Here is a 26,889-nt window from a genome sequence, read left to right as displayed (position 1 = left end):
ACCACTACCATTGAAAGGCACCAAGTCATAGAAAGGAAATAGAAATGTTCCTGATCAGAGGAAAACAGTAGGCAAAGAAAAACAGACTGGAAATAATGAAGGGAGAAAATTTCAAATAGAGACTAATGAAAAATTAGCAAAATAGAGATAAGAATAAGGGTAAACTAAATTATAAAAACACATTTTTCTACTCTTTTTTCAAGAGAAGACATATTTAGATCCAATTGCTTTAAGCGCCTTTAACCATATATAAGTTTAGATGTTCTAAGAGGACTCCTGATTATTTTTTGAATTTTATTCTACAGCCTTAGAGATTGGTACTATTCTTTATTTCTACAGGGTGCTTATAATTTTCATAAATCTTATTTGGTTGTTATGCCACATACAGAAATCGCTGCAAAAATATTTACTTTTTCATCAAATAATTTCTTTTAATCTGTACTTCCTCAATCTTATTTTCTCAAAACATCTCTCTAATAAGGAAATCTGTGGTCTTATGGGTTTAAGATGAGGTCAACGAATGCAGTAGGAATATTAGGGGTTAGGAATAAAGGCTTTCTTTCAAATTTGGGGGCCAATGAAACCTTTTGACACTATTTAGATACACTTAGAAGCCTACCTGTACAACTAAGTATGAAACACAATTTGGAATTCTTCAAACACAGCTAACAGTGCTTTAACATTTCTTTATCAGTTTTCTGTTTAGAAGCTATTCATACATTTGCTTGGAACACCTTGAGTGTCTCTAAAATTGAATTACTGACTCAGAATTACCGTTCACATACTGAGGTATCAAAATACTTCAGAATGTATTATATTCATATTTGGGTTGCCAATAAAATCAGAATGAACCTAATTCACATTTTTAAAATTAAATGTTCAAATTCTTTTTACCCATCAGTCTTTGTCCAGCATTTTTGATCATTTATTCTTCATTAAATACTATATTTAATTCAATATCTGGAGTAATTTTCCTTAAACCAAAGATATTAAAGATTGTTTTACTAAAGGTAAAAGCTATTTTGAATTTTCCTCTTTTTTTTTGTATATTGTTCCGTTTTTAAGTACCTCCCTGTTTATTATCTGTGAATTTAATTAACAGACTGTTTACTTCCCTTTGTTAACTGATGTTATATAACACCACACCTAACACCAATTCCTGCAGAATCCCTGTAAGGCCTTTCTCCACATAGACATTTCATAGTTTTTTATTTTTATTTTTTTATTGTCCTTCAGTTTTTGATTTATGAAACTTCAAGGAATACATCTATGTCAGGATATTCAGGGGAGGAAAAAAGGAAAAACACAGAAGTAGAAATTGAGGGTGAAATTAGCAGGACAAAAGAAAACAAAGCTATACATAAGACAAGCAAACAGACAATCAAGATGAGTAGGAAAAGAAAAAAAGCAATAGACAAAAGTAAAGAAGGTAGAAATATTTAACCCTTCTGGAAAAAATAAAAAGTCATTGAAGATAGAGTGATTTGAGATTAAGGAAGTACGTAAAGAAGAGTAAAAATCAAAACCTAGCTTTGTCAAATAAAAGGAGTAATTTGAAAATATCTCATCAGAACTAAAGTGAAAAGGACAGCATAATTGAAAGATTGAATATAAGGCAAGAGTAATATAAGATTGATTTGCAAATAGACTTTTAATGGTTCTTCCCTACCAGTTGAGCAATTCATGGCTGAAGATGTGAGTTGATCTATTCCACTATTTTTTAAAAGGATGGAGAGTTGGTCAAAGCAGTTGGCAAGGTTGTCAAGTTAGCACTGGGATAGGCAGTAAGAAAGACCACAGGTTGTATTTGCAATAGAGAATTGTAGTATTATAATATTATAATATTGTAGACACATGTGCTAGAAAACAATATAACTCAGTATCAGTAATTATTGGTCTTTAATTGTCAAAGAATTTTTAAAAAAAGGGTAAGGATGTAATTCTGCAAATTAGTGAGCCTGACCTGTAATCCTAGGCAGCATACAAGATAGTGTGTGAGCACTTAGGGAAGAGAGAGCAGTGATAACCAAGAGCTGCTGATAACCAGCCAGTCCAGCCATTCAAAGGCTGATAGTGCTAATTGGGGTGGGAGTGTTGGAAGTTAGGATGCTAACACACAGTAGGTTTTCCAACACAGGTTACATGTAAATTCGTTGCCACTGCGTGAAACAGGTACTCTGATGGTCTAACTTTGAGAATCTAAGTTTTAAAAGAAAGCGTTTTCATGTAGGCCACTGTAAAACTTCATTATTCTCTTTAATATGGAATTACTTCATTATTCATTATTCTCATTTCCTAACCTTCTTTCCAATAGTACAGAGCTTGGTAAGCCAATACCTACATCTCTTACCCACCTACTTACTGAATGACATTAAGTTGGCTTTCTTACCCATTTTTATCTTTTTTTAAAAAGACTTTATTTGTTTTTAGGGAGAGGGGAAGGGAGGGAGAAAAGAGGGAGAGGAACATTGATGTGGGAAACACGATTGGTTGTCTCTTGCACACCCCCATCCGGGGACCTGGCCTGGAACTCAAGTGTGTGCCATGATTGGGAATAGAGCAGCAGACCTTTTGGTTTGCAGAATGGCAAACAATCCACTGAGCTACACCAGTCAGCGGCTCATTTTTCTTTCTTTCATAACCATTTATAGGTATTATATACCTCCTTCCTGATTAGCATACTGTATAGTATAGTAGTTCTTAAATGTGTCAATTTTAGGCTCATTAAAACATCGCAGCAGTTTTTTCTAATTCAGAGGGTCTAGGATGGGGCCCAAAATTTGCATTTCTAATAAGGTACTAAGAAAATATGATTAGCCCATCCTCATTTTCTCAAATGGTACGAGGCATAAGAGGTAAGTGTAATGAAGGAGTACTCAGAACTACTGTTTGATCAAGTTTGTTACTGATTTGGTAAATAGGCTTATTCAGATTTCTAAAGAAGAAAATGTCGTGCATGCACCTTGCTACCACTTTTAGTGGTCTTTTGCTTTTTTTCTTGGGCCTCTATTATAGACCTTTCCTAGCCTCAATGTGCTCCTATGTTTGTTTGATCATCCTTATTAGAGAAAATATTGATCTCAAAGATCGATATTTAATGTATTTAATGTGCGATTCTTTCTGGGAGAATTTAAAAGATAAGAACAATATATAAATCCATGAGGGCAAATTACTTATACTGTAATTTAAAACAAAAGGAATAATTCCCCCAATTCTGCATACAATCGTTTTTCTATATTCCAGTATATAAAAAAAAAAAAAAGCCCATTTCTTTGGCTATATTAAGGGTGAGATTTCAATTTATTGATAATGTTTGAACCAATACATAACTGACGTTTGTCGTGTTGAGGGTGCTGTGTGTATGTAACATGTGCATTGTAGTGCATGCCCTACTGTCTTTTTCACATGAGGAAAAAAATTCATTGGTGTCCTATGCGGCACCCCTCCTCTCCACATTTAATTAGTACCTACAGATTCGCAATGGCACAGGTGTGTGTGTGTGTGTGAGAGAGAGAGAGAGAGAGAGAGAGAGAGAGAGAGAGAGAGAGAGAGAGGAGGGGGCGTGTTGTGGTCGGTGAAGAAAACAATACGTATATACTTGTAGAAATCTGACTCCACAACCATTGTATCAAAATTCTCAGCCTTCCCCATATGGCACCCCTTTATCTGTTTCGTTTTCTGGAGTTTTAGAATCTACTGTTTCATTGTATTTCTTTTAGTTTGTAACAGTCATATAGTGATTTATATTATGCAATGAAAACATTAATAGTACTGCCTCAACCTTCGAAGCAACCTGCAACCCCTCCTACCCCGGGCCTTGACCATTAGGTTTCTGCTTCGCCGAGTAAGGGTGTTTTTTTTTCTACCAGTCAGGAAGCAGGGCACTGGCTTCGAGGCATCTTCCTTTCCTTTTCCTCGTTCCTTCCTACCACTCCTATATCCCTTTCGGCTCTCAGGTTTTCACAGCACCCGGCGACAGCTTGCTTAGGTACCCAGTCCTCCACTTCTCCTCCGCCACACCGGCCCATCAAAAAATCCCAGAAAGACGGGCGCGCGCTGCCCGCAACGTCGATAGGAAAGGGTGCTCGCCACGCGCTCTAACCGGACCCGGACAGCCAGCGCGGCAACGTACCGCGCGTCGCCGCCCGCCCGCCGCTACACCCGCCGCTTCCTTCCCTTCCGACTTTTCCCTTTCCTCCCTCTGGGCTCTGCGCCCCCGCCCCCAAACCCGCGCTAGGAACGCGCCTGCGCAGAAGCGCCCTCTCCCTCCTTCCCCGCCCTTCCTTCCCTCCGCTCCTCCTCCGGTGCCCCGCCTTCCTTTCTCTCCGGTAGATTTCACTGAGAGCTGCAGGTTGCGAGCAGTTCAGTTGATTTCCCCACTACCCCGCCCCCATCCTCTTTTTCTCCTCACCCCTCCCATCTCCAGTCCGGTGGAGGATGAAGCGGCTGCAGTGGCCCCGGCTCCAGCAGCGGCACCCGCGGTGGCTGCGGTGGGGGTGGCCGGAACTTGGGTGGTGAGGAGCGGTGGCGGCGGCAGCAGCGGTGGCTGAAGGAGCGGTAGCTGCCCCAGCCGCTTCCCTTCCTCTTTCGTGCAGCCAGGAAGTTTTTCGCTTCTGTGCATGTGTGTGCGTGAGTGTGGGTGTATAAGGTGAAGGTTTGGACGGCATTTGTGCAGGCGTTGGGTTTTTTTGCCCACTTCGCTTCCCGTAACCCGGGCAGCTCAGGAGCCTGGGCTGTGGCCCGAGGAGGGGGCGCGGCGGCGGGCTCTCTCCTTTTGTTGTTGTTTCCTCCGCCTGGGGAACTGAAGGGGGGACGCGCCTGGGTGGGGCGGCTCGGAGCCCGGGCCCGGTGGCCCCTGGGGCTCCCGAGCGAGCAGGGTAAGGCAGAGTAGAGCGGGTTTCAACATGATGGCGGCCGAGGCCGGCAGTGAGGAGGGCGGCCCGGTCACCGCCGGGGCAGCAGGAGGCGGTGCGGCCACGGGCTCAAGTCTCTATCCGGCAGTGTGTCGGGTGAAGATACCCGCGGCCCTGCCGGTGGCAGCTGCGTCCTATACTGGCCTATCGGAGGGCAGAGTGGCCGGGACTCTGGATGGCGGAGCCGCTTTGGGGTCAGGATTTCTAGGAGCCGGGTCTGTGGCGGGGGCACTGGGGGGAGCCGGACTGTCAGGGGGAGGTGCTGCTGCTGGCGGGGCCGGTGCTGCGGCCGCTGCGGGATCTGGCGGGGAGATGGCTTTCACCAAAGGGACCAACTCGTTACCTGCTGAGACCTTCGGGTCAGGAGGCGGATTCCCTCCTCTGCCGCCACCTCCCCAACTGCCCTCTTTGGGCACGGGCCTGGGGACAGTGGACGAAGGTGATTCTCTGGATGGACCAGAATACGAGGAAGAAGAGGTAGCCATCCCGCTCACCGCTCCTCCAACAAACCAGTAAGTTAGATCACTGTTAAGGGATTGGGGAAGCTGACTTCTGGAAAGAAGTGGGAAAACATATATATTCATCTGTCAGCTGTGATTTGTTCTGGAAAAGTTTTGAAGCTTCAGGTTCCATGCGTAGGGATTTAATTCGACCACTTATCTTCCCTACAGGCATACTCCGTGCCGTCTTTGTATATTTAATTGCTCCTCTGGGAAGATGTAAAGTTTTTAAGATGAGAAACATGGGAAAATGTGTGTCAGGTGAGAACCGGATATGGTTCTGCCCCTTCCAAATTGAGGTGGCGTCCTGGGAATCAGCTGAGCTTGCAGCTGCAAGCTGCAAGGCAGCTTGCAAGCTACTAAGGCAGTCGTAGTCTGTTGTATATTGTCAACTTATTTGTGTTCCCAGTTGAAGCTAGAAGGCTAGTGAAAAGCTTTAAATGGGTGTTTAAACGAGTATTGTACTGATACCATTTGAAACATGTCTTGGTCGGAATGTATTGTTTGTTTTGCACTGCAAATCCAAACTTCAGCCTCTTGAAAGCATAGTGATGCAAAAAAATCTTTGGGTCACTTTTGAAAACGTGGGTCAGCGAGAAAGGAAAGGAGTTCTCTGAATTACAAATGTGATTAAAGACCCATACTCCAACAGTATCTGTAACTTGTGCCTTAGAATTCTCGTTTATTAATATTACTGCGATTCTTTAGAGTTGAGACTTTGTAAGTAAGAATATTGAAGTAAAACAAAATTAAGAGTGTGCTTCCCTTCAACACTTTTTGTTGGTGGCCAATACGGTATTCTATTTATAAATTTATTTTGACAGTCTACTGCAAAACATATAGAACAAATGACTTTTTTATATACGGTTAGTCCCTCCCTCTTACTTACTCTATTCATAAGTGAACTTAGGTATGTATTTATATATAAATGTGGACCTTGATGAGAGGGAAACGTTGATGGGGAGTGATGTAGGAGGTAAAACTCGTTTTATAGAACTCTCACATCTGTCCTAATTGACCTTTAGAATTTGACAACCTTGGTATCAGAAGAAAAAAGATTTGGTTCATATGTTGACACTGGAAAATATTTTTTACTTTTTGAGGGGCTTTTTTGGAGGATTTAGAAAGGAATGAAAAAACAAATTAGGAAAAGATTCTGTAATGTTAATCCATTTTTGACTTATGTCTACATCTTTTGATATTCAGGTGGAATTATGTCAGCCATGGTGTAGGGGTGTTGTATTCCTTTTGTATTGTTCAGTAGAGGGGTTTTTTTTTTTTTTTGGTCTAATTTTATTCCAACTTATGTCTATTGCAGACTTACCTGAAGGTGTTCTGGGAGTGATAAAAATTCTAATTTTATACACTGTTTACACTTCCTCAAGCCTTGCTGCAAAAAAATCAGTTAAATATAAAATGCCCACTACATGCTCAGCACTATGGTTGTAATAAACAAAGTACAACCTTTTATACCAAAAGAATACAGTCTTATTGAGTTGAATTAGGCATATTTAGTATATTGCAGTTTTAAATTTTTTTAAAACTAGAATTTATTTTGTACAGCAGTTTTAGGTTCACAGCAAAATTGAGCAGAAAATACAGAGCCTTTCTATTAAATGTTTTAATAATAAACATGAATGACTACTAGGAAAAATTGTTAGGAAGCCATTGTGTGAGATTTTCATTTTTATATGTATTTGAAAATAAAAATATTTGTGTGGCTATGCATATGAGATTTGTTTTATTCCTAAAAAGTTTCCTCCATTTCTACTGTTTTTTAAATTTGCCACTGAGAAATACAAATTTCCCTCTTTTCTTTATCTTAGATATCAACCCAGAGTCACTGGAGGCATTACAGTGTAGTGGTTAAGCGTGCAAATTCTGAAGTTAGACAAGATTTGGGTTGGAATCCTGACTGTACCACTTACTAGCTGTGTGATCTTGGAAAGGTCAGTTTCCCCAACTGTAAAATGGGGATAATAATGGTACTTTCATATGGTCGTTTTTAAGGCTTAATGAGAACCCTGAACGTATTCAGTACGGTGCCTGGTACATACTGAATGTTCAACAAATAAATGATACCCTAAAATAACAATAATACAATTTTTATCTTTACATTGCCTACTAATTCTGTTGGCATAGAGACTCCCTTACTAATAGCTATTTCAGAGAATGTTTGAACTCCAAAGGCATTCAACGATTAATTATATTAAAAATTTTAACTTCATAAGGCTTCCATTAAGTTAAGCAAGTTTAGAGATGAAATTTATGTTTTCAATATATTCAATTTTTAAATGAAAGAAAAATGCCTTAATGACTTGGTTAAATAATGTCAAATTTTTCATAAAAGTATTAAAGAAATGTTTTTGGAATAGATTGGTATTTTATTACTAGTGACTGGTCATCTTACTTATTGATAATATGGTTTGGAGGTTCAGGTCACAGGATTAAGTCTACAACAGTTAGACGAGGGTTCCCTGGTCAAGAGTTTAACCTTGTATCTAGCTTGTTTGGCGCTGTTGGTCACAAGAGAGTCAAATGACAATATGTAGATCTACCAGTGCAAATATAATACTGCTGGTAGTATTTTGTATCTGTTTTTCTGTGTGCATGGTGAATCATTAGTCTCATGTTCATTGTTGCACATTTTCATTAATTTGGTTAAGGCCAGAAAAATTTGTATAATTTTAGCTATAACATTTATTTGAGTATTTTTCTTTCTGCAAGTTTTGAGGAAAAAATGTAAAAAGAAAATTCTTACCATTTATTTTTATGCTACAGAAGATTCTATATCTAAAACTGTGAATTTCTCAAGAGAGAGAAAAGTTAAATGAAAGGAGTTGGTCGCTATTACTCCCTGTAATTTTATGGAGTGGCTTCTCATGGTTCTTGTTATTTCTTTCTCTCTTCTCCAGAGCTGAGGGGCAACAGTAAAGAAGTATTGTTCTCTTAGTCCACCTTCAATTACATACATACACGTGTGATACACACACACACATAACTAAGAGCCTGCATTAGCAGGAGGTCCTTGGGCTGAATCCAACCCACAGATAAATATTGCTTGCTCTTAATATTAGTTGCTACCATTTAAAAATTGGAAGACTTCACCTTAAGAAGTCTTAATTTCCAGTATCGCTTGAGAAATCACAGGTTGCTGTTCCTTCTTGAGAGTACATTGCTAGAGTTGAGTGAAGGTTGTCCCTTTGAGGTGGGTTCTGAGTTCTCCATTTCACTGTAGTTGCCACTAGGCCTTCTTTGCCTTTGATATTATTTGTCTGGCATCTGGCCTAGATCTTATCCTGTACCTAATATTCAGGCTTCTCAGGCCTGAAATTGAAGGAAGAAATAAAGAATATAAATAATACTGTTTTTCCCCATAAAAATCATCTTACTGTCTCTACAACAATAAAATCATTTTTAATTAAGTCAAATAATTATTAAACTTAATGTTAAGACATGTAGTGTTCATTAACTTTGTCACTGATTGCATTATAACTATGGTTGAGTCATTATTTCTTAATAACAGTGGGGGTGAGAATTGCAAAGATTAGTTACGGACAGAGTGGTTGCCTACCAGGACCCAGATTTTGTACCATAACTGTAGTAGAGTGACATAGTAGGTACTTAATTTAAGGGATTACAACAATGAGTAAGATGCCTCTTTTCTCAGTGAGTCTTTTTCTCAGAGAGTTGTAGATCTAGTAGGAAGTTAAGTCAGCCAATTATTATGATTCAGGCTAGATTAAGATAACTATCATAAGTGAAGTATGAGCAAAGGGTCATGGGGGTTAAAAGAGTAAGAAATTTATATAAATAGGATCAGTAAAGTCTGAGGAGAAGTAGCAGGTAAATTTTTCTTGCTGCTTAATTTACATGTATTTTCTGAACATGAGGCTATTGGTTCCTATGTCCTTTGCCTAATGACTTTATCAGGTAAAAAAAAGCATTATAAATTAAATGAGTATAAATTTTTGACTATAGTGAAGTGTCTTCCTCACTGAACTCTTAATTATTTACCTGTGGTCTAGAGGGAGGTTGAAGGAAGTGCCTGTAGTTACTAAGAATACAGAGCACAGCCAAAGGTGAGAATTGGTTTGGATCACTGACAACCAGACAAACATTATTGACAGACAAAAAAGAAAAAGGACAGCAGTAAATTAGGAAGAAGAAAGGGAAAACTAGGAGGGGTGAGAGAGAGGAACAGAGAGGTTGGTGGGGGGTAGGAGGGGTGAGGGAAGTTGGGGGGAAGAGTGAGGAGAGGGGAGAGAGAGAGAAATATGTCTAGCTACTCCAGCCATCCCAGCTGAGACACGAGACTTCTGAGTTAAGAAGCCACCTCGGATGTTCCACTTCTCATCTGTTGGCTATAACATTCAAGATGGCTTCTTAACTCCTAAGTTTGATGCCTCAGCTGGGATAGCTGCAACAAGCTGGGCATAATTCTCTCTGCTGCCCCTCCCACCCTTCCCCACCTTTTCCCACAGTCCCTCACGCTCCCCATCCCCCTCCCTGTAGCCCCTCTCCTTCATTAGCTTGAGCTTCTTCACAGCATGGCAGCTGGGTTCCACGGGGGAGCATTACAAGAGGATGAGCTTCTCTGTGTCAGCATTCTCAAGCCTTTGTGTTCTTCATGTGTGCTAAAGTTCCAGTGACCAGTGCTAATCACATGACCCATTCCACATTTAGTATGAGTTGTTGGTTATGGCTCATTGTTTGAATATGCAAGGGCATCAATACTGGCAGGTGAGATTTCTTGGGGGCATCAAAGTGTATTCATTTACATGTAATACCAGATAATACTAGAATGCTAGTGGTAAGGGAGGGATTAAAGGATGAGTACTTACAATTTCTTTCCTTAGGCTCAGCATGGTAAGTTGTCTTTTGTTTTATTTATTTATTTTTTAAAGATTTTATTATTTTTAGACAGAGGGGAAAGGAGGTAGAAAGAGAAGAAAAGAACACTGACCTGTGAGAGAGAAACATAGATTGGTTGCTTCTCTCATGGGCCTGATTGGGAACTGAACCTGCAACCCAGGCATGTGCCCTGACCAGAATTGAACCTTTAACCTTTCATTTTGTGGGATGACGCCCAGCCAACTGAGCCATACTGGTCATGGCAATAAATTGTCTTTTATTAAATGATTCAAATATCTCCAAAATAGATTTTGCTGCTTACCACCATTATCTCAATTTTAAACCAAAAAAAAATTAGGTATGGATGTTGGTTGTGGATCATTATCTGAATATGCAAGTGTATGGAAGGTGGGTGTGTTACCTTGAAATTATCTGCAATACATTTCATTTATGGGTTCAGTTAAAAATAGTTGTCAGATAATAAATATACTTCTTCATATGTCTAGTCACATCTCAGTAGGTTTTGGGTGTTTCAGTGATTTTGTCATTTTTATGGGAAACAAAAATAAATATAAGATAATATACACTGAGGCATTAATGATACAGAAATCAGGTGATAAATTGATTTATAGACACCTACTGATGTGTCTCAAATCAGAGAGGATAGTTGGTGAAGACATGAAAGTAAATGAAAGAATGATACTGAAATTTCATACCATAATCCTTAGTTACTGGTGAATTATAGAAAGTTTGATTAGTTTTTGTAGCATTCGTGTTTGATAGTAAAACCATAAGAGTGATGTTCATAGATGTATATAGTATTGTAGTGAGAGACAACTCTATTGTCTAGGTTCAGAAGCAGACTCAGGTGGAGTGGCTCACTTAATTAAAATCACATAGCTAGATAGTGGTAGAACTGGGACAGAATCCAGTGTCCCTAATTTTTCAGATATGTTTAGACTTGAATAATATTTATAATTAATTTGGGAGTGGGTGGAAAAGCAGAGGCCCAGTGTTGACTCCCTTTTTAGTATATGCTAGGTAATTTACATAGATGGTCTCATTTAATTCTCACAACTATATAGTGTAAATAGGTATTCACATTTTTATTGAGAACACTTAAGTGATAGCACTGGAGTTCTGATGCAAAAACTGTACCATTTCTTTCGCCTTGCCCCCTTCCAGTACATATAACACACACACACAGACACACACATACACACACACAACTAAATATGCTTCGGTCACTGGAGGTTGTGGAGTGAAATGTGTTTCTTCTCTGTTCTTCCAAGAATTCATAGGTTGAAGCCCTAACCTCTAGTGTTGCTATATATGGAAGTAGGGCCTTTAAGGGGGTGTAATTAAGGTTAAAGGAGGCCATATGGGTGGGTCTGTAATCCAATAGAACTGTTGTTCCCTTAAGGAGAGGAAGAGACGCGGGAGTGCTTGAGCTTAGAGAAAAGGCCTTGTTAGTTCCCGGTGAGAAGGTAGCAATCAAAAAGCCAAGGAGAGAGACCTCAGTAGAAACCAGTTCTCCTGGCATTTTGATCTTGAACTTAGCCCCCATAACTATGAGAAAAAAAAAATCCTGTTATTTAAGACATCTACTTTGTGGTATTTTGTTATGGTAGCCCAAGCTGACTGATACATTGGTTAACCCTGCATTTTTAAAAGTGGCTGCAGATGATTTTGGAGCAGTTAAGTGTATGTACATCAACTACTTGAGAAACAGGGTCTTCATTCTTCTATATCCTATCACTGTAGGAAAGAAAAACTTTAATCCTTATATGTCACCTTTCTTTATGAATTAGTGGCTTATGTTTCCTCCTTTGGCTACATTGATTTTGAAAGATGGAAAACATTTAAATGCATGCCTCATCATTATGGTATAAAAGATTTTATGCATGGCCATGGGTGGTAGCTGTGGAAGATCTTATGGGTGTGACATTACTCCGGCAAATTTTCTGTATTCATTCTGTATTCATTATTGTAACATTCAATGTTACTTTTAAATTCTCTTTTCCTTATATATATCCTATGCTAAAGGAATGACCTAGAGGTGCCCCTCAACTCTTTTAAGTCTTTTTTTTTTTTTGTAGAAATAACCCACTAGACTGGTTTCACAGTTAAGAAATTATATAAAATAAAACCATCTCTCTCCTCCATCCATGTCTACCTAAATATTGATTTTTCTTTCAAATATTATAAACTTCTTATTTTGAGGTAATTGTAAATTCACATTCAGTTGTAAGAAATAACATGTATCCTTCCATTTTTTTCTCAATTGTAACATCTGATATCACAACCAGGAAATTGACATTAATAAAATTCACTTATTCAGATTTCACTAGTTCCGTGTGTGTGTGTTTGTAAATTTAGCTGAATTCAGTTTTATCATGTATAGATTTGTGTAATCATCACCATAGTAAAGATACAGAACACTTTAATCATCACCAGGATCCTCTGTGCTGCCTTTTTATAACCACACTTAACTCCCTTATCCACTTCCTCCATCTCTAACCCCTGGCAACCACTAATTTGTTCTTTATTTTGTCATTTAAAAATGGTTATGTAAATGGAATCATATAGTATGTAAGCTTTTGGAATTTGGATTTGTTATTCAGCATAATTCCTCTCAAGATTCAGTCGATTTGTTGCATGTATCCATGCTTTGTTCATTTTTGTTGATGAGTAGTATTCCATGGTATGAATGTACTACTGTTTAGTTTAACCATTCACCCATTTGGTTTATTTCCAGTTTTGGCTATTTTGAAAATAATCCTGCTATCAACACTTACGTTTATGATCAGAAGTTTTCATTTTTGTCAGACAAATGCCGAAGAGTGCAATTGCTGAATAGGATGGTAATTGCACATTCAGCTTTATAAGAAACTACCAATCTGTTCTCTAGAGTGGCTGTGTCCTTTTACATTATCACCATCAATGTATGAGTGATCCCAGTTCTCTGCATCCACACTAGCATTTGATATCGTCACCATTTTTATTTTAGCTGTTCTCATAGATGTCTAGTGATATCTGATTGTCATTTTAATTTGCATTTCCCTAATGTCTGATGATGCTGAAAATTTTAGGGGGTACAAATTTGTTTGCTATCTATATATTCTTTTTGGCAAAATGTCTGTTTATCTCTGCTGCCCCTTTTCCAATAGGATTTTTTTTATTGTTGAGTTTTGAGAGTTCTTTATGTATTCTAAAATTGGTTCTTTTTTTATGTGGTGTGCAAATATTTTTCCCATTCTGTAGCTTGTCTTTTTCTCCTTTTAATAGAGCAACAGTTTTTAATTTTGAAGAGGCTTAATTTATTTATATTTTCTTTTGTCGGTTGTGCTTTCAGAGACAAATCTAAGAACTCTTTGTCTAGCCTACATCTTGAAGATGTTCTTTGACTGTTAAAAGTTTTATAGTTTTATGTTTTACAGTTAAGTCCATGATCCATTTTTATTTCATTTTCATAAAAGATATGAAGTTAAAATTGAGGTTCATATTTTTGCCTATAGATTATCCAATTGTCCCAGCAACATTTGTTGAAAAGGTGACTATCCTCCTTCTACTGTGTTACTTTTGTATTTTTGTCAAAAATCATTTGGACATACATGTGTGGATTTACTTTTGGTTTCTCTATTTTGGTGCATTGATCTGTGTGTCTTCATATGCTAATACTACACTCTTGGTTAGTATAGCTGTGCAGTAAACCTTAATTTGGGTAAGCTGGTTCCTCTCACTTTTCAGTAAGTTTTCAGCTATTCTAAGCCTTGTGGCTTTACATGTAAGTTTTAGAACAGGCTTGTCCATGTTTATAAAAACTTTGCCGAGATTTTCATAGGATTGTATTAAACCTATAGATCAGTTTGGGGAGAATTGACATCTTTACTATATTGACATGGTATATATCTACATTTATTTTGGTCCTCTCTGATTTCTTTGTTCAGCATTTTATAATATTTAGTGTATCATTTCTGTACACATGTTTAAATGTATACTTTATTGTTTTCTTTGGAGCAATTTTGTAAATGTTACTATGTTTTAAATTAAAATTTTCACATTTTTTGTTAATATATAGAAGTACTATTGATTTTTGTATGTTAGCCCTATATCCTGTAGCCTTGCTTAACTTACTGTAGTCCTAAGATGCTTTGTACAGATTCCTTGGGGTTTTCTACAAGTATGCCAAGTGCAAATAGGGACAGTTTTATTGTTTTCTTTCTAATCTGTATGCCTTTTATTTCTTTTTCTTTTCGCATTGCAGTGGCTAGAACTTCTATTATACTGAGTGAGAGTGGTGAGAGTATTTTGTTATTTGTCTTAGGTGTAAAGTGTTTAATATTTTACTATTAAGTATGATGTTAACTGGACACCCTGGGGGAAAGAAGGATACATAGATACTTTCTATTCAAGTTGAGGTAGATCACCTCTCCTAATTTACTGAGAATTTATTATGAATGGGTGCTGTATTTTGTCAGATTCTTTTTCTGAGTCTATTTATCTGATCATACAATTTTTTTCTTTAGCTTGTTGATTAGTAGACAACACTGATTGTATAATGTTGAACCAGCCTTGCATACCTAGAATAAATCCCACTGGTTATGGTGTGTAATGTATTTCAAACATTGCTGAATTCATGTTGTTGATAATGTTGAGGATTTTTGTGTCTAAAGTTAATGAGAGATACTATAGCTTTAGCATAATGTCTACAAGGTTCACCTATGTTCTAACATTTGTTGGAATTTTTTTTTAAGCCTGAATACTATTTTATGCTTATCACACTTTTTGTTTATTGATTTGTCCATCAGTAGGCATTTGGTGTGCTCTGCCTTTTGGCTATTGTGACAAATGCTGCTTGAACAAATTTGGTACAAATTTGTGTTGAAGTTGCTTCTTTCATTCTTGGAACTAGAAGTGGAATTGCTGGATCATATATAAGGCTGTGTTTAATTTTTTCCATAGTGGCTATGCTATTTTTCAGTCCCATTAGCAATGTGTGAGGGTTCCAGTTGTTTGTCATGGTCATCATCATTTCCCTCCCTCCCTGCTTTTATTTCCTTCTCTCTCTCTCTTTTGATAATAGCTGTTTTAATGGTGTTGAGCATCTTTTCATATGCTTATTTACCATTTGTGTATCTTTGGAGAAATATCTCTTCAGGTTTTTGCCCATTTTTAAATCAGGTTTTGTGGTGGTGTTGATTTTTTAAATATATTCTGGATATCAATTTCTTTTCAGGGTAAATGGTTTGTAAATATTTTCTTTCATTACATAGGTTGCCTTTTGGCTACTTTGAGAGTGTCTTTTGATGTACCAGAGATTTTTAATTTTGACAAACTCCAAACTTACCTTTAAAAAAGTTTCCCTGGATATTTCTCTTATGTATCAAATATGATTTTAAAACCACTTGAGTGGAAGGGCATTCTATTGAGTCTTATTTTTAGCCATATTTTTGGTTTTTCCATTTCTTGTACTTTTTTCCTGATGTTTCAGTAGTTCATCATTTGAAGAATTTCTGGAAGGATATACTGCTGTTAGTAATAAATATCCTTAGTTTTCCTTTGCTCGCTTATGTCTTTATATCCCCTTCATTCCTGAAGATAATTTTATCAGGTGTATAATTCATGGTTGACAGTCCTTTTAGCACTTGACATTTTTTTCTTCTGACTTTTGCAGTTTTAGAGAAGAAATATGCTCTCAGTCAAATTGGTGTTCCCCTATAGGTAATGTGTCCTTTCTTTGTGGTTGCTTACGAGATTTACTCTGTATTTTTTTTCTTTAAAAAAAATTTTTAAAGAAATTTTTATTTTTAATTTTTATTTTGAAATGTAAAGCTCTTCTGAATTAAAGTACAATTGACATACAGTATTAGTTACAGGTGTAGGACATAGTGAGATTTAGTACTTATATACCTTACAAAGGGATCACTACAAAATGTCCACTATCTATCTGCCACTGTACAAAGTTACTGTGATAGTATTAATATTTCCTATGTTGTGCTTTATATCCCCATGACTTATTTATCAGTTTGTATCTCTTAATTCCCTTAACCTTTTTGCTCATACTGCCACCGCCCAACCCTCTGGCAATGATCAGTTTTTCAGTATCTGTGGATCAGTTTGCTTTGTTTATTTATTTCTTTAGTTTTTTCAGATTCCACACCTAAGTGAAATGATACAGTATTTGTCTGACCTGATTTCACTTAGCATAAGACCTTCTAGGTCTATCCATGTTTTCGCACATGGCAAGATCTATTTCTTTTTCATGGCCAAGTAATACTCTAGTGTGCATGTGTACACACATCCGCTTCTTTATGCATTTAGTGATGAACACCTAGGTTGCTTCAGTAACTTGACTGTTGTAGATAATGCTGCAGTTGACATAGAGGTGCATATATCTTTTTGAATTGTTTCCCTTTTTTTTTTCAGATAAGCCCCCAGAAGTGGAACTGCTGGACCCTTATTTGTCCTTTGTTACTTACTTTGTTTTAAAGTCTATCTAATATAAGTATTGTGATCCCAGCTTCTCCCTCTTTTTTTCATTTCCATTTTCATTAAATATCTTTCCATCCCTTCATTTTTAGTCTCCAAGCGTCTTTTAATCTGGAGTCTCATGTAAGCAGTATATGTAGGGGTCTTTTTTTTTTAAATCCATTTAGTTATCCTATGTTTTTGCAATGGAGCACTTCATCAACTTTAATTTAAAGTAATTATTGATAGGTATGTGCTCATTGCCATTTTAACTGTTTTCCTACTAGACTTATAAGTGGTTGGTCTACTGCCTTTACTGTATGTTTGCCTTTACCAGTCAGATTTTTTTTCATGTATATTCTTATTTCAAGGTTTGGCCTTTTCTTTTTCACTTAAAGAATTCCCTTTAACATTTCTTGTAATGCTGTTTTAGTAGTGATGAACAACTTTAACTTTTGCTTGTCTGAGAAAATCTTGATCTTTCCTTCAATTCTGAATGATAACCTTGCTGGGTAAAATATTCTTGGTTGTAGGTTTTTTTTTTCCCCTTTCATTATTTTGAATATATTATGTCACTCCCGTCTGGCATGAAAAGTTTCTGTTGAAAAATCAGCTGATAGTCTTATGTGCATGCCCTTGTGTGTAACTAGTTGTTTTTCTCTTGCTGCTTTAAGATTCTCCTTTTATCTGTATCTTTTAACAATTTAATTATAATGTGTCTTGGTGTGGCTCTCCTTGAGTTCATCTTGTTTGGAACTCTCTCCTTCCTGGACTTCGATGTCTGTTTCCTTTGCTAAATTAGGAAAGTTTTCATCCATTATTTCTTCAAGTACATTTTCTGTCCCTTTCTCTCTTCTCCTTCTGGGACCCCTATAATTCTAATATTAGTACACTTGATGTTGTCCCAAAGGTGCCTTATGCTATCTTCATTTTTTTAATTCTTTTTTCTTTTCGATTTTCCAATTGAGTGATTTCCACTATCTTGTTTTCTTGATTGCTGATGTATTCTTCTGTGTCATTGGATCTGCTGTTGATTCCCTCCAGTCTATTTTTCATTTTAGCTGTTACATTCTTCAGTTTTGATAGATCCTTTTTTAGAATTTTTATGTCTTTGTTCAAGTTGTTGAAGTTTTCACTGAGTTTATTCATTTTTCTGGAGTATTGAAGGAGCATCTTTATGACTGTTACTTTAAACTCTTCTAGTAGATGTCTTACCTCAGTTTCATTGAGTTCTTTTTCTGTGGTTTTGTCCTTTTGTTGTTGTTGTTGGGAATTTATTCTTTTCTGTCTTAATTTTTCCTGTTTGTTTCCATGTATTTTGTTAGGTGGGTAAGCTAAATCTGCTGGTCTTGAAAAAGTGGCCTTATTTTCCCTTGGAGCCCTTATTTAGAAGATGTCCCTCTTGTCACCAGAGCCACGTGCTCTAGAGTGTGGACTAGTGTAGCCTCCTGTTGTTGCTAGGCCACAACTGTGCATACTAACAGGCTAGGTTGGTCTCTGGCCTTTTGTCTGTGAGCCCTGGCCACAACTGTTGCTCACTGGTGTGCCGGGCAAGCCTTTGGTGCTGCTGGCTGCAAAAGCCCACCCCTGCTATTATAGACACACTGCTGCATCCTGGTGCTGAGTGATATACTGGGTGTGGCAGGGCAAGAGGTGCTTTGGAGGGGTGCTACTCTGGGTAGGTTGTCAGGGAAATGCCAGGGTAGGGTGAACAGTGTTATTAGCAAGTTTGATGGACAGTGTCAGATATGGTGTCTGCCAGTGTCAGACCAGCTAGGTTAAGAAAGGAGAAAAAATGGTGCCCACCAGCACCTCTGACACAAGACCAAGTTCTAACAGATATGTGTCCTTCCAGCATGCACTCTAAAATTAGTCAGTGTATTGCCTTCATGTATGACCTAGGGGCTTTTCAAACTGCTGCTTCTGTGCCAGAACTCAGAAAGAGCACTGCCTGGGTTTTCCTTTGGCTACCCCAGATGTAAGCCTTGCTGGTTTTCAAAGTCAGATGTTATGTGGGCTCCTGCCCTGGTTCAGGTCAACCAGGCTAGGGCTCAGACCCTTTGCTCTTCAGGACAACCTCCACGGCTATGCTAATCCTCCCACTCTTCAGTCACTGCATGAGGAGCTGGGAGTAGGCTTAGTCTCTGCCCCTCCTACCGGTTTCAGTGTGGCTTTTACTTTGTATCTATAGTTGTAGAAAATCTGTCTGCTGTTCTCTAGGTGAGTCTCAGAGATTGTTGTTCAATATGTAGTTGCAGTTTTGGTGTCAATGATTATTCTGCCTTAAAAAAGTTCATTCTCTATTTAAACAACTTTTTTCTGAAGTGGTAAGGGGGGCGGGGGAGAACAAGAGGAAGTGTACCCTACTAGTTAAAAGCTGACCTGTGGGTCAGAAACTTAGATTTGAATCATCTGGTAGTTTTATGTCCTAGGAAAGTTATCTAAAACTCTCCTGACCTCAGTTTCCTCATATATAAAAGTGTTAGCTATAATGATTTTGAGGGGAAAGGAATATACATATTTCCATTCAGATATGTATATAATATACAAAAATTTAACCGTAGCTGACTTTGGTAGTAAAAGTGATTCTTTTTATTTTCCAACAGTTTCCAAGTTTTCTAGAGTAAACATATATTAATCATACTTTGGGAGAAAAGTGATTTTTAAAATTATTTAGAAAATGTCCAACATATAAAAAAAATCACTCCTCATACCAAGAATCAAGAAAATCACTACTTAAATAAGACAACAGATTTCAAAACTTATATAAGATATTGGAATTATCAAGGATTTTTAAAGCAGACATCATAAAAATTATTTGTCAATTCATTACAAATTCACTTGGAACAGACAAAAATATAGAAAATCCAAGTGAAAAAAATAGAAATTAAAAAAGAAAAAAACATATGGAAATTAGAGAACTGTAAAATACAAAAACAACAACAACAAAACCTTTCTGGATAGTCTAACCTCTGGAGAGTAGGGAATTACAAAGGATAAAATTATTGAATTTAGGGAGAGGTCAATAGACTTTAACCAGTCTGAACAAGAAAAATAAAAATGACTGAAAAAAAAATAAAATCTCACAGATGTATGGAATAATAGAAGGTCCAAGTCCACATCATTGGAGTCCCATAAAGAAAAGACTAGAATTGAAAGAGTATTAAAAAAATAATGGCTGAAAACATCTAAATGTAAAGAAAGACATAAGCCTCCAGATTCCAGTGAGCAAACTACAAACAGGTAAATGCACAGAAATGACCCCGTGACATATCATCATAACATATCCAAAAACAAAGACAAAGTGAGAGACCCACACACAGGAGCGGGGGGCAGTGACTCAGGTGATCCCACCTGGAGGCACATTTCTCATGGGATTAATGCACAGACCAGGAGGAACGACTTTCCATGGACAAGCTAAATTGGCATTCAAGAGCAAGGCTTCTGGCTTCAAGTTCAAGATGGCAGAGTGGGAAGATTAATAGACCTCTTTAAGCATTTTGCATAGTACTTATTTTAAGTATTTCAATATATATGAAGTAAATAGTTGAATTTGAACAACAGGTGTTTGACCCCGGCGGGTCCATTTATATGTAGATTTTTTTCAATAAGCATACAGTCAAGTCTCTACATATAAAAATCTACATATAAATCAAAAGTCTCTGATTTTACATTCTCTGATTTAACCAACAACGGATCCAAAGCAACATTATTTGATCTGCTGTTGGGAATCTGCAAATATGAGGGCCAACTGTATGTGTTGCTCTGTTATTTTAGGCAAGTGATTTGAGCATCTGTGGATTTTGGGTGTGTGTGTGTGTGTGTGTGTGTGTGTGTGTGTGTTTGTGTAGGGGGTCCTGCATCCAATCTCTGCAGATACTGAGGGACAGCAGTAATTTTGGGGGAGTCAAAAGTTATAAGTAGATATTCTACAGCTTGGGGTTGACGCCTCTAATCCCCACGTTGTTCAAGGGTCAACTGTATGTTGAAGTATAGATGAAGTGTGTGTACATATATGTTAGTTACTTGTAGTCAGTGTGCATGTATATAGGTATTTGAATATGTTTAGATATATACATGTATTTGGAAAGATTATGTTAGGTAGAAGAGAAAGGAGCTTTAATAAGTCTTGTTATGCATTAACTTACGGATATTCAAATAAATAAAGTAAGTAAATAAATACGTCCTTAAATTTTAATGGGAAGCAATATTAGGCCTTTTTTTCTTTCATGGTGTTTATCTCCTTTCAAAAGAAATAGTTGTTTTGTTTTGTTTTTAACTAAATCATTGTTAGCTTCCTTATTTCTTGAGCAACAACTGTATAGAAATTTAGAAAGTTTTCCACGCATTATTTTACTTCAGTGACTTTAAGGTTGCTCATCATAGGTATAGTGAGCTTGGGTCCTCATCTGTGGAGTTTTAAGGTGATCACTGAGTTAAATTGTTACTGTATGATTCCATTTTATGGGCTTTTATTTCTTACCTAAGAAAGCGAATTCATGTATCTAGAGTGGAAAGGCTACTAGCACCTATTTATTTAATGGGACACAGCAATGCTGATGGGCTGATGGTTAGAGAACTAAAATTTATATTAGTTTATAGTAGTTTTTTTGAATCCTATAAGAATTCTCTACATTTGTTATTGCTGGGAATTAAAGACAAGTTAACCATGTGGTTTTTTGTTTGCTTTTAGTGCTTACATGGGTTTAACTTTTCCTGGAATTCAAAACAAAGGAACACAGACATCACACTGACAGGAGTCTGTATCCTCTAACACTAGAATTCCTAACTATCATGTTTTCATCATGAAGCCATTTTTGAAATAATTATAAAAGTGACTATATAAAAGACCTAATGTTTCATCTTTTGACAGTTTTTAGGGACCTAATCTATGTTATGTGATGAAATAACATGTAACATGATAGTTTAGTGTCAGAAATTGTACAAAATTTTGAGTGCTGTGGAGAAATAGTGTGTTTTAATTAACATTGATTTTTATGGATATGGCATTATTTGCCCAGTACATAGGGCCTGTGAGTGGTTGCAGTAGAAAAAAATTGAAATATAACTAGAAGATATAAAATGGTATGTTTTAAATGCCATGTTATGGAGCTTGTGCATTGGAGTGTGAAGTGTAGGTGTGTGGAATAAATAGAATGCATCCTCTTCTACTTCAAAACATTTTTTTAAAAAGATTTCAGTCAGTGGGCCTTTCCTTTTTTTTCCTTCCCCCACTCCAATCTAATTATTTACCAAAATTGTTCTTTTCTACCTCTTAAATTGCTTTAGAATCTAACATTCTTTTATTTCTTTTGACTTCAAACCCTCATTTTCTGTTTTCTTCTTTTGTGTTAGTCTTAATTTTCTCACTGTTCCTGATCTCTTTCCCTGCCAGTTACTAACTTGATATCAGTGGTTTTCAATTTTTTAATTCCATTCGAGTAAAAATTAAGAAATTCATTATATATTTTGACACACAACTTGTGTGTGTTTACACACACACACACACACACACACACACAAAATGAAACCCAAACTGCCTAAAAAATATATCCTTTTTAATTACTACTTGTGGTGCATTCTATTTTCTTTTTAACTCTATTCTGTTTTACTTAAAAAAAAATTGGGACTCCCAGCAGTTTGAAAAATTACTTGATATTACTGCAAGTATGGCTTTGTAAAGAATGTAGTTTTACTTGAGCCTCCATTATCTAGATAGCAGTAGCTTTCAAACCTGATTTTGACCATGATTTACCAAAAGAAACATATACAGACAGATAACAGAAACAAAAGTGTAATGAAGCAAACTAACTCATACTGCCTGTGATGCACTCTGTTTAGTGTTGTTCTCTTCTATTTCACTTCATTAAAAAAAGTGCAGATTATGACATCCTAATTGATTTCTTGACCCAATGGCTTGAGATCTGCATAAATGAGACAAAAAATTAAAGCTTACTTTAGCATGACACACAATGCCAACTTAACCTATTCTCCAGTATTTTGTATTTCTGCAGTACTATACAGTTTATTTTTTAAATTTGCTGTGCTATTTTGTCTTTCCATTTACTGTTTATTCTGCCTGGGTTGCCCTTCTCTGTGCTTGATTGTGTGACAAATTCTCATTCATAACTTCTGAATGCAGCCTGAGACATTACTGAAGGGGGTATATGATTACAGAAATAAAGGTTTCTTCTCAAACACTGACAATAATCTCATTAAACAAACTTGAGAAGAAGTGTTTCCTCAGAGAAGTAAACCACAGTATCTCAGTTAAATTAATAGCTGCTGTCCTATCTGGTATGGTTCAGTGGATTGAGTGCCAGCCAGTGAACCAAAGGGTTGCCAGTTTGATTCCCAGTCAGGGCACATGCCTGGGTTGCAGGCCAGGTCCCCAGAGTGGGGTGCATGAGAGGCAACCACACATTGATGTTTCTCTCCCTCTCTCCTTCCCTTCCCCCTCTCTGAAAATAAGTAAATAAAATATTAAATTAACATCTGATGAATTACAGATGCATTCTGTTCAGAAAGACCTGACAGCAATGTGGTTGGTATTATTGACATATTTACGTAATGGGATTGAAGCAAATGATCTGGTCACAGTGGACTCATAGAAAAGGGAAACTGCCATGGAGGGTGTAGCTCAGTGGATTGAGTGCAGGCTGTGAATGAAAGGGTCATTGGTTTGATTCCCAATCAGGGCACATGCCTGGGTTGTGGGCCAGGTCCACAGTAGGGGGTGTGCGAGGGGCAACCACACATTGATATTTCTCTCCCTCTCTTTCTCTGTCCCTTCCCCTCTAAAAATAAATAAATAAAGTCTTTAAAAAAAAGAGAAAATGGAAACTTACTAAAGGTAAGTTTGTCAGTGATCACCTAAGTTCAAGGGATTGGGTTTCTTTAAGCCAAAGGATGAAGCCTCTTTGTTTCTGGTACGCTTCAAAGAATTTCTTTTATTGCATGTATGTTTTTATTACAGATGAATTATCTATACCTTTTGTACAGATTTCATGCTCAATAAGGAACCTCACCAACAAGTTTTTATCTTGAAAATCTGCAGAAAATTTCTAATAATGTACTGACTATATATCCTTTTCTTTACATTTTGCCTCATTTGTTTATCCCTTTTTCATATATACATAATATACATAAATTATTTTTACTGAATTCTTTGTGGTTTGTAGAGATCAGGTCCCTTCCCTCTTAAACTTCACTATGCATATCCTAAGAATAAGGACAGTAACTACATAGCTAAATATAATGACTTGAACATTAATATAATATTCATATTCAGATATCCTCAGATGTTCCCATAATCTTTATATCCGTTTATTTTAATGAATTGCATTTAATTGTTTTCTCTGTAGTGTTCTTTAATCTAGAATAGATACCTCAACTTTTTTTTCCTTTTATGATATTAACATTTTGAAGAGTCCAGGAAAATTGTTTTGCAGAATGTGTCTCAATTTGTATTTGTCTGGTTGCTTCCTCATAATTAGATTCAGGTTAACATTCTTGGCAGAAAGACTCCATAAATCATCAGTTTCTGGTAACTTACATCCGGGGGGTGCATGATGTCAGTTGTCCTTTTGATGATGCACGTAAGTTTGAGCTTGGTTTAGGGGTATTCCACCAGGCTTTGCCATTAAAAAAGTTAATTAATAAGTTATATATACCCAGTGATATTAGTATTTGATTTTTACCCAAATCAATAATTACCCTGTTGTAATACCATTGTAAAATAGGGCTTTTTTGTTTGTTTTTCTCTTTACCATTTCTTTGAAATTTATTAGTTAGCATTCTTCATTATACATCCTTATGATTACAGTTGTCCTCCTACTTAGCAGGCTTGCAGGGGAAGTAAGATGGGAAGAGATATATGAGGTCTTTTATTTTTTGTTATTAGAAAAATTGTGGTTTCCATTTTAGTCAGTTGTAAGCTTTGTTAGAGTGTATTGACCACCTTGAGTCTAGTCAATTCTTGAAACTTGACTAACTTGCGTTTGAATTGCAGACCCCTATCTTGGCTATTGTTACTTAATGAAGTCTCTTGGTTTGCCCTGGCTGGTGTGGCTCAGTGGTATGAAGCCTCTTGGCAGCCAGCAAGTTAATTATTTCTAGCACTTTACCCTTTCGTTTCATGTGTTTTTACAGTGGTCTCTTTAAAATAATGAGGGCTAGGATGATGCTTATCAAAAAAGGTGTCAAATCAATGGTTAAGGTAATGGATTAAAAAAGAATGCTGTTTTGAGTAAATTAGTGAATGCTTATAGATAGGCTTAAAAGGAATAGTTTTTTTTCCAACTCTGCTTTTTAAAATTAATAAACTTTAGTTTTTATTTTTTTTGAAGATTTTATTTATTTAATTTTAGAGAGGGGGAGGGAGGGAGAAAGAGAGGGAAATACCAGTGTGTGGTTGCCTCTTGTGCGCACCCTACTGGCAACCTGTCCTGCAACCCAGACATGTGCCCTAATTGGGAATCAAACCAATGACCTTATGGTTCACAGGCCAGCAATCAATCCAATGAGCCACACCAGCCAGGGCAATAAACTTTAGTTTTTAGAGCAATTTTTAAGTTCAAGGCAGAGTTGAACAGAAAATACAGAGAATTCTCATGTATCCCCTGTCCCCATGCAGGCACTATTGACCTCCTCCACTATCAACATCCTGTAGCACGGTGGTGCATTTGTTAAGATTGGTGGACCTACATTCACCATTATCACCCAAAGTCTCCATGGTTTACTCTCTGATCCACTCTTAGTGTTGTACATTTTATGGGTTTTGACAAATGTGAAATGACATGCATCCACTGTTGTAGCATCGTACAGAATAGTTTCACTGCCCTAACAGAGCTGTCTCTGTATTGCCACCGATTTCTCTCTCCTTCCCCTCTTCAGCCCTTGGCAATCTTTTTATTGTCTCCATAGTTTTGCCTATTCTAGAATATCATATAGTTGGAATTATATAGTATGTAGCCCTTCAGTTTGACTTCACACTTAACAATGTGTATTTATGGTTCATGTATGTCACGTTGCTTGATAGCTAATTTCTTTTTAGTGCTGAATATTATTCCATTGATTGGATATACCTCAGTTTATTGATCCATTAACCCACTAAAGAATATATTCATTATTTCGAGATGTTGGCAGTTACAAATAAAACTGCTATAAACATCTGTGTGGAGGTTTTTATGTGGACATCAGTTTTTGATTTATTTTGGAAAATACTGAAGTATGCAGTTGCTGTATTATATGGCAAGAATATTTAGTTTTTAAGAAACCCCCACAGTCTTCCATAGTGGCTGTATCATTTTACTTTCCCACCAACAATGAATGGAAATTCTGCTGTTCCTCATCCTTGCCAGCATTAGTGTCAGTGTGTTGGATTTGGTTCTTCTAGTGAGTGTCAGTGCTCATAGGTAGATGTGTTTTTTGCAAATATTTTTTTCCTAGTCTGTGACTTGTGTTCTCACCCTCTTGACATTGTTTTTCACAGAGTAGAACTTTTGAATTTTAATTAAGTCTTGTTACCTATTAATTTTTTTATGAAAAATACCTTCGGTGTTGTATCTAAAAACTTACCACTATTACCAAGGTCATCTAGGTTTTACTCTGTTATTTTCTAGGACTTTAATAGTTTTATGTTTCATACTTGGTTTGTACTCCATTTGGGGTTAATTTTTGTGAAAGATGTTAGGTCTTTATCTAGATTCCTTGTTTTTTAACATGTGGCAGTCCAGTTGTTGCAGTACAGTTTGTTTTAAAACTGTCTTTTCTCCTTTGTTCAAGATGAGTTGACTGTATTTATGTGGGTCTACTACTGCAGCTTTCTTTTCTGTTCATTTTCCTATTTGTCTCTTCTTTCATCAGGATCATTACTGTGGCTTTATAGTAAATCTTGAAGTCAGGTAATGTGAGTTTTCTGACTTTGTTCTTCTCCTTCAATATTGAGTTGGCTGTTCTGGGTCTTCCCTCTCCAATAAACTGTACAATTGCAGTCGACCCTTAAACAGCATAGGTTTGAACTGTATGGGTCTACTTATATGTGGATTTTTTCAGTAAATGCTATACATGTACTTTCTCTGATGATTTTTCTTAATATTTTCTTTAGCTTTATTGTGACTATACAGCACATGATACATATAACATACAAA

At 36.9% G+C, this 26,889-nt stretch overlaps 1 protein-coding gene across 1 annotated transcript in view; it reads left to right on the top strand.

The window, feature by feature from the left end:
* The first annotated feature begins 4,904 nt into the window (after positions 1–4,904).
* The window catches only part of RASA1 (RAS p21 protein activator 1), a 117,338-nt gene continuing 95,353 nt past the window's right edge, over positions 4,905–26,889 (top strand). The window contains exon 1 of the mRNA XM_045848291.1: positions 4,905–5,425. Coding sequence (XP_045704247.1) covers positions 4,905–5,425 — 521 coding nt within the window. The remainder of the gene's footprint in view (positions 5,426–26,889) is intronic.

Source organism: Phyllostomus hastatus, unplaced genomic scaffold (assembly GCF_019186645.2).
Source record: "Phyllostomus hastatus isolate PE091 unplaced genomic scaffold, TTU_PhHast_1.1 phas_contig_58, whole genome shotgun sequence".
Classification (NCBI taxonomy): domain Eukaryota; kingdom Metazoa; phylum Chordata; class Mammalia; order Chiroptera; family Phyllostomidae; genus Phyllostomus; species Phyllostomus hastatus.
Note: the sequence above shows the minus strand (reverse complement) of the source record. Positions and strands in the feature narration are given on the sequence as shown.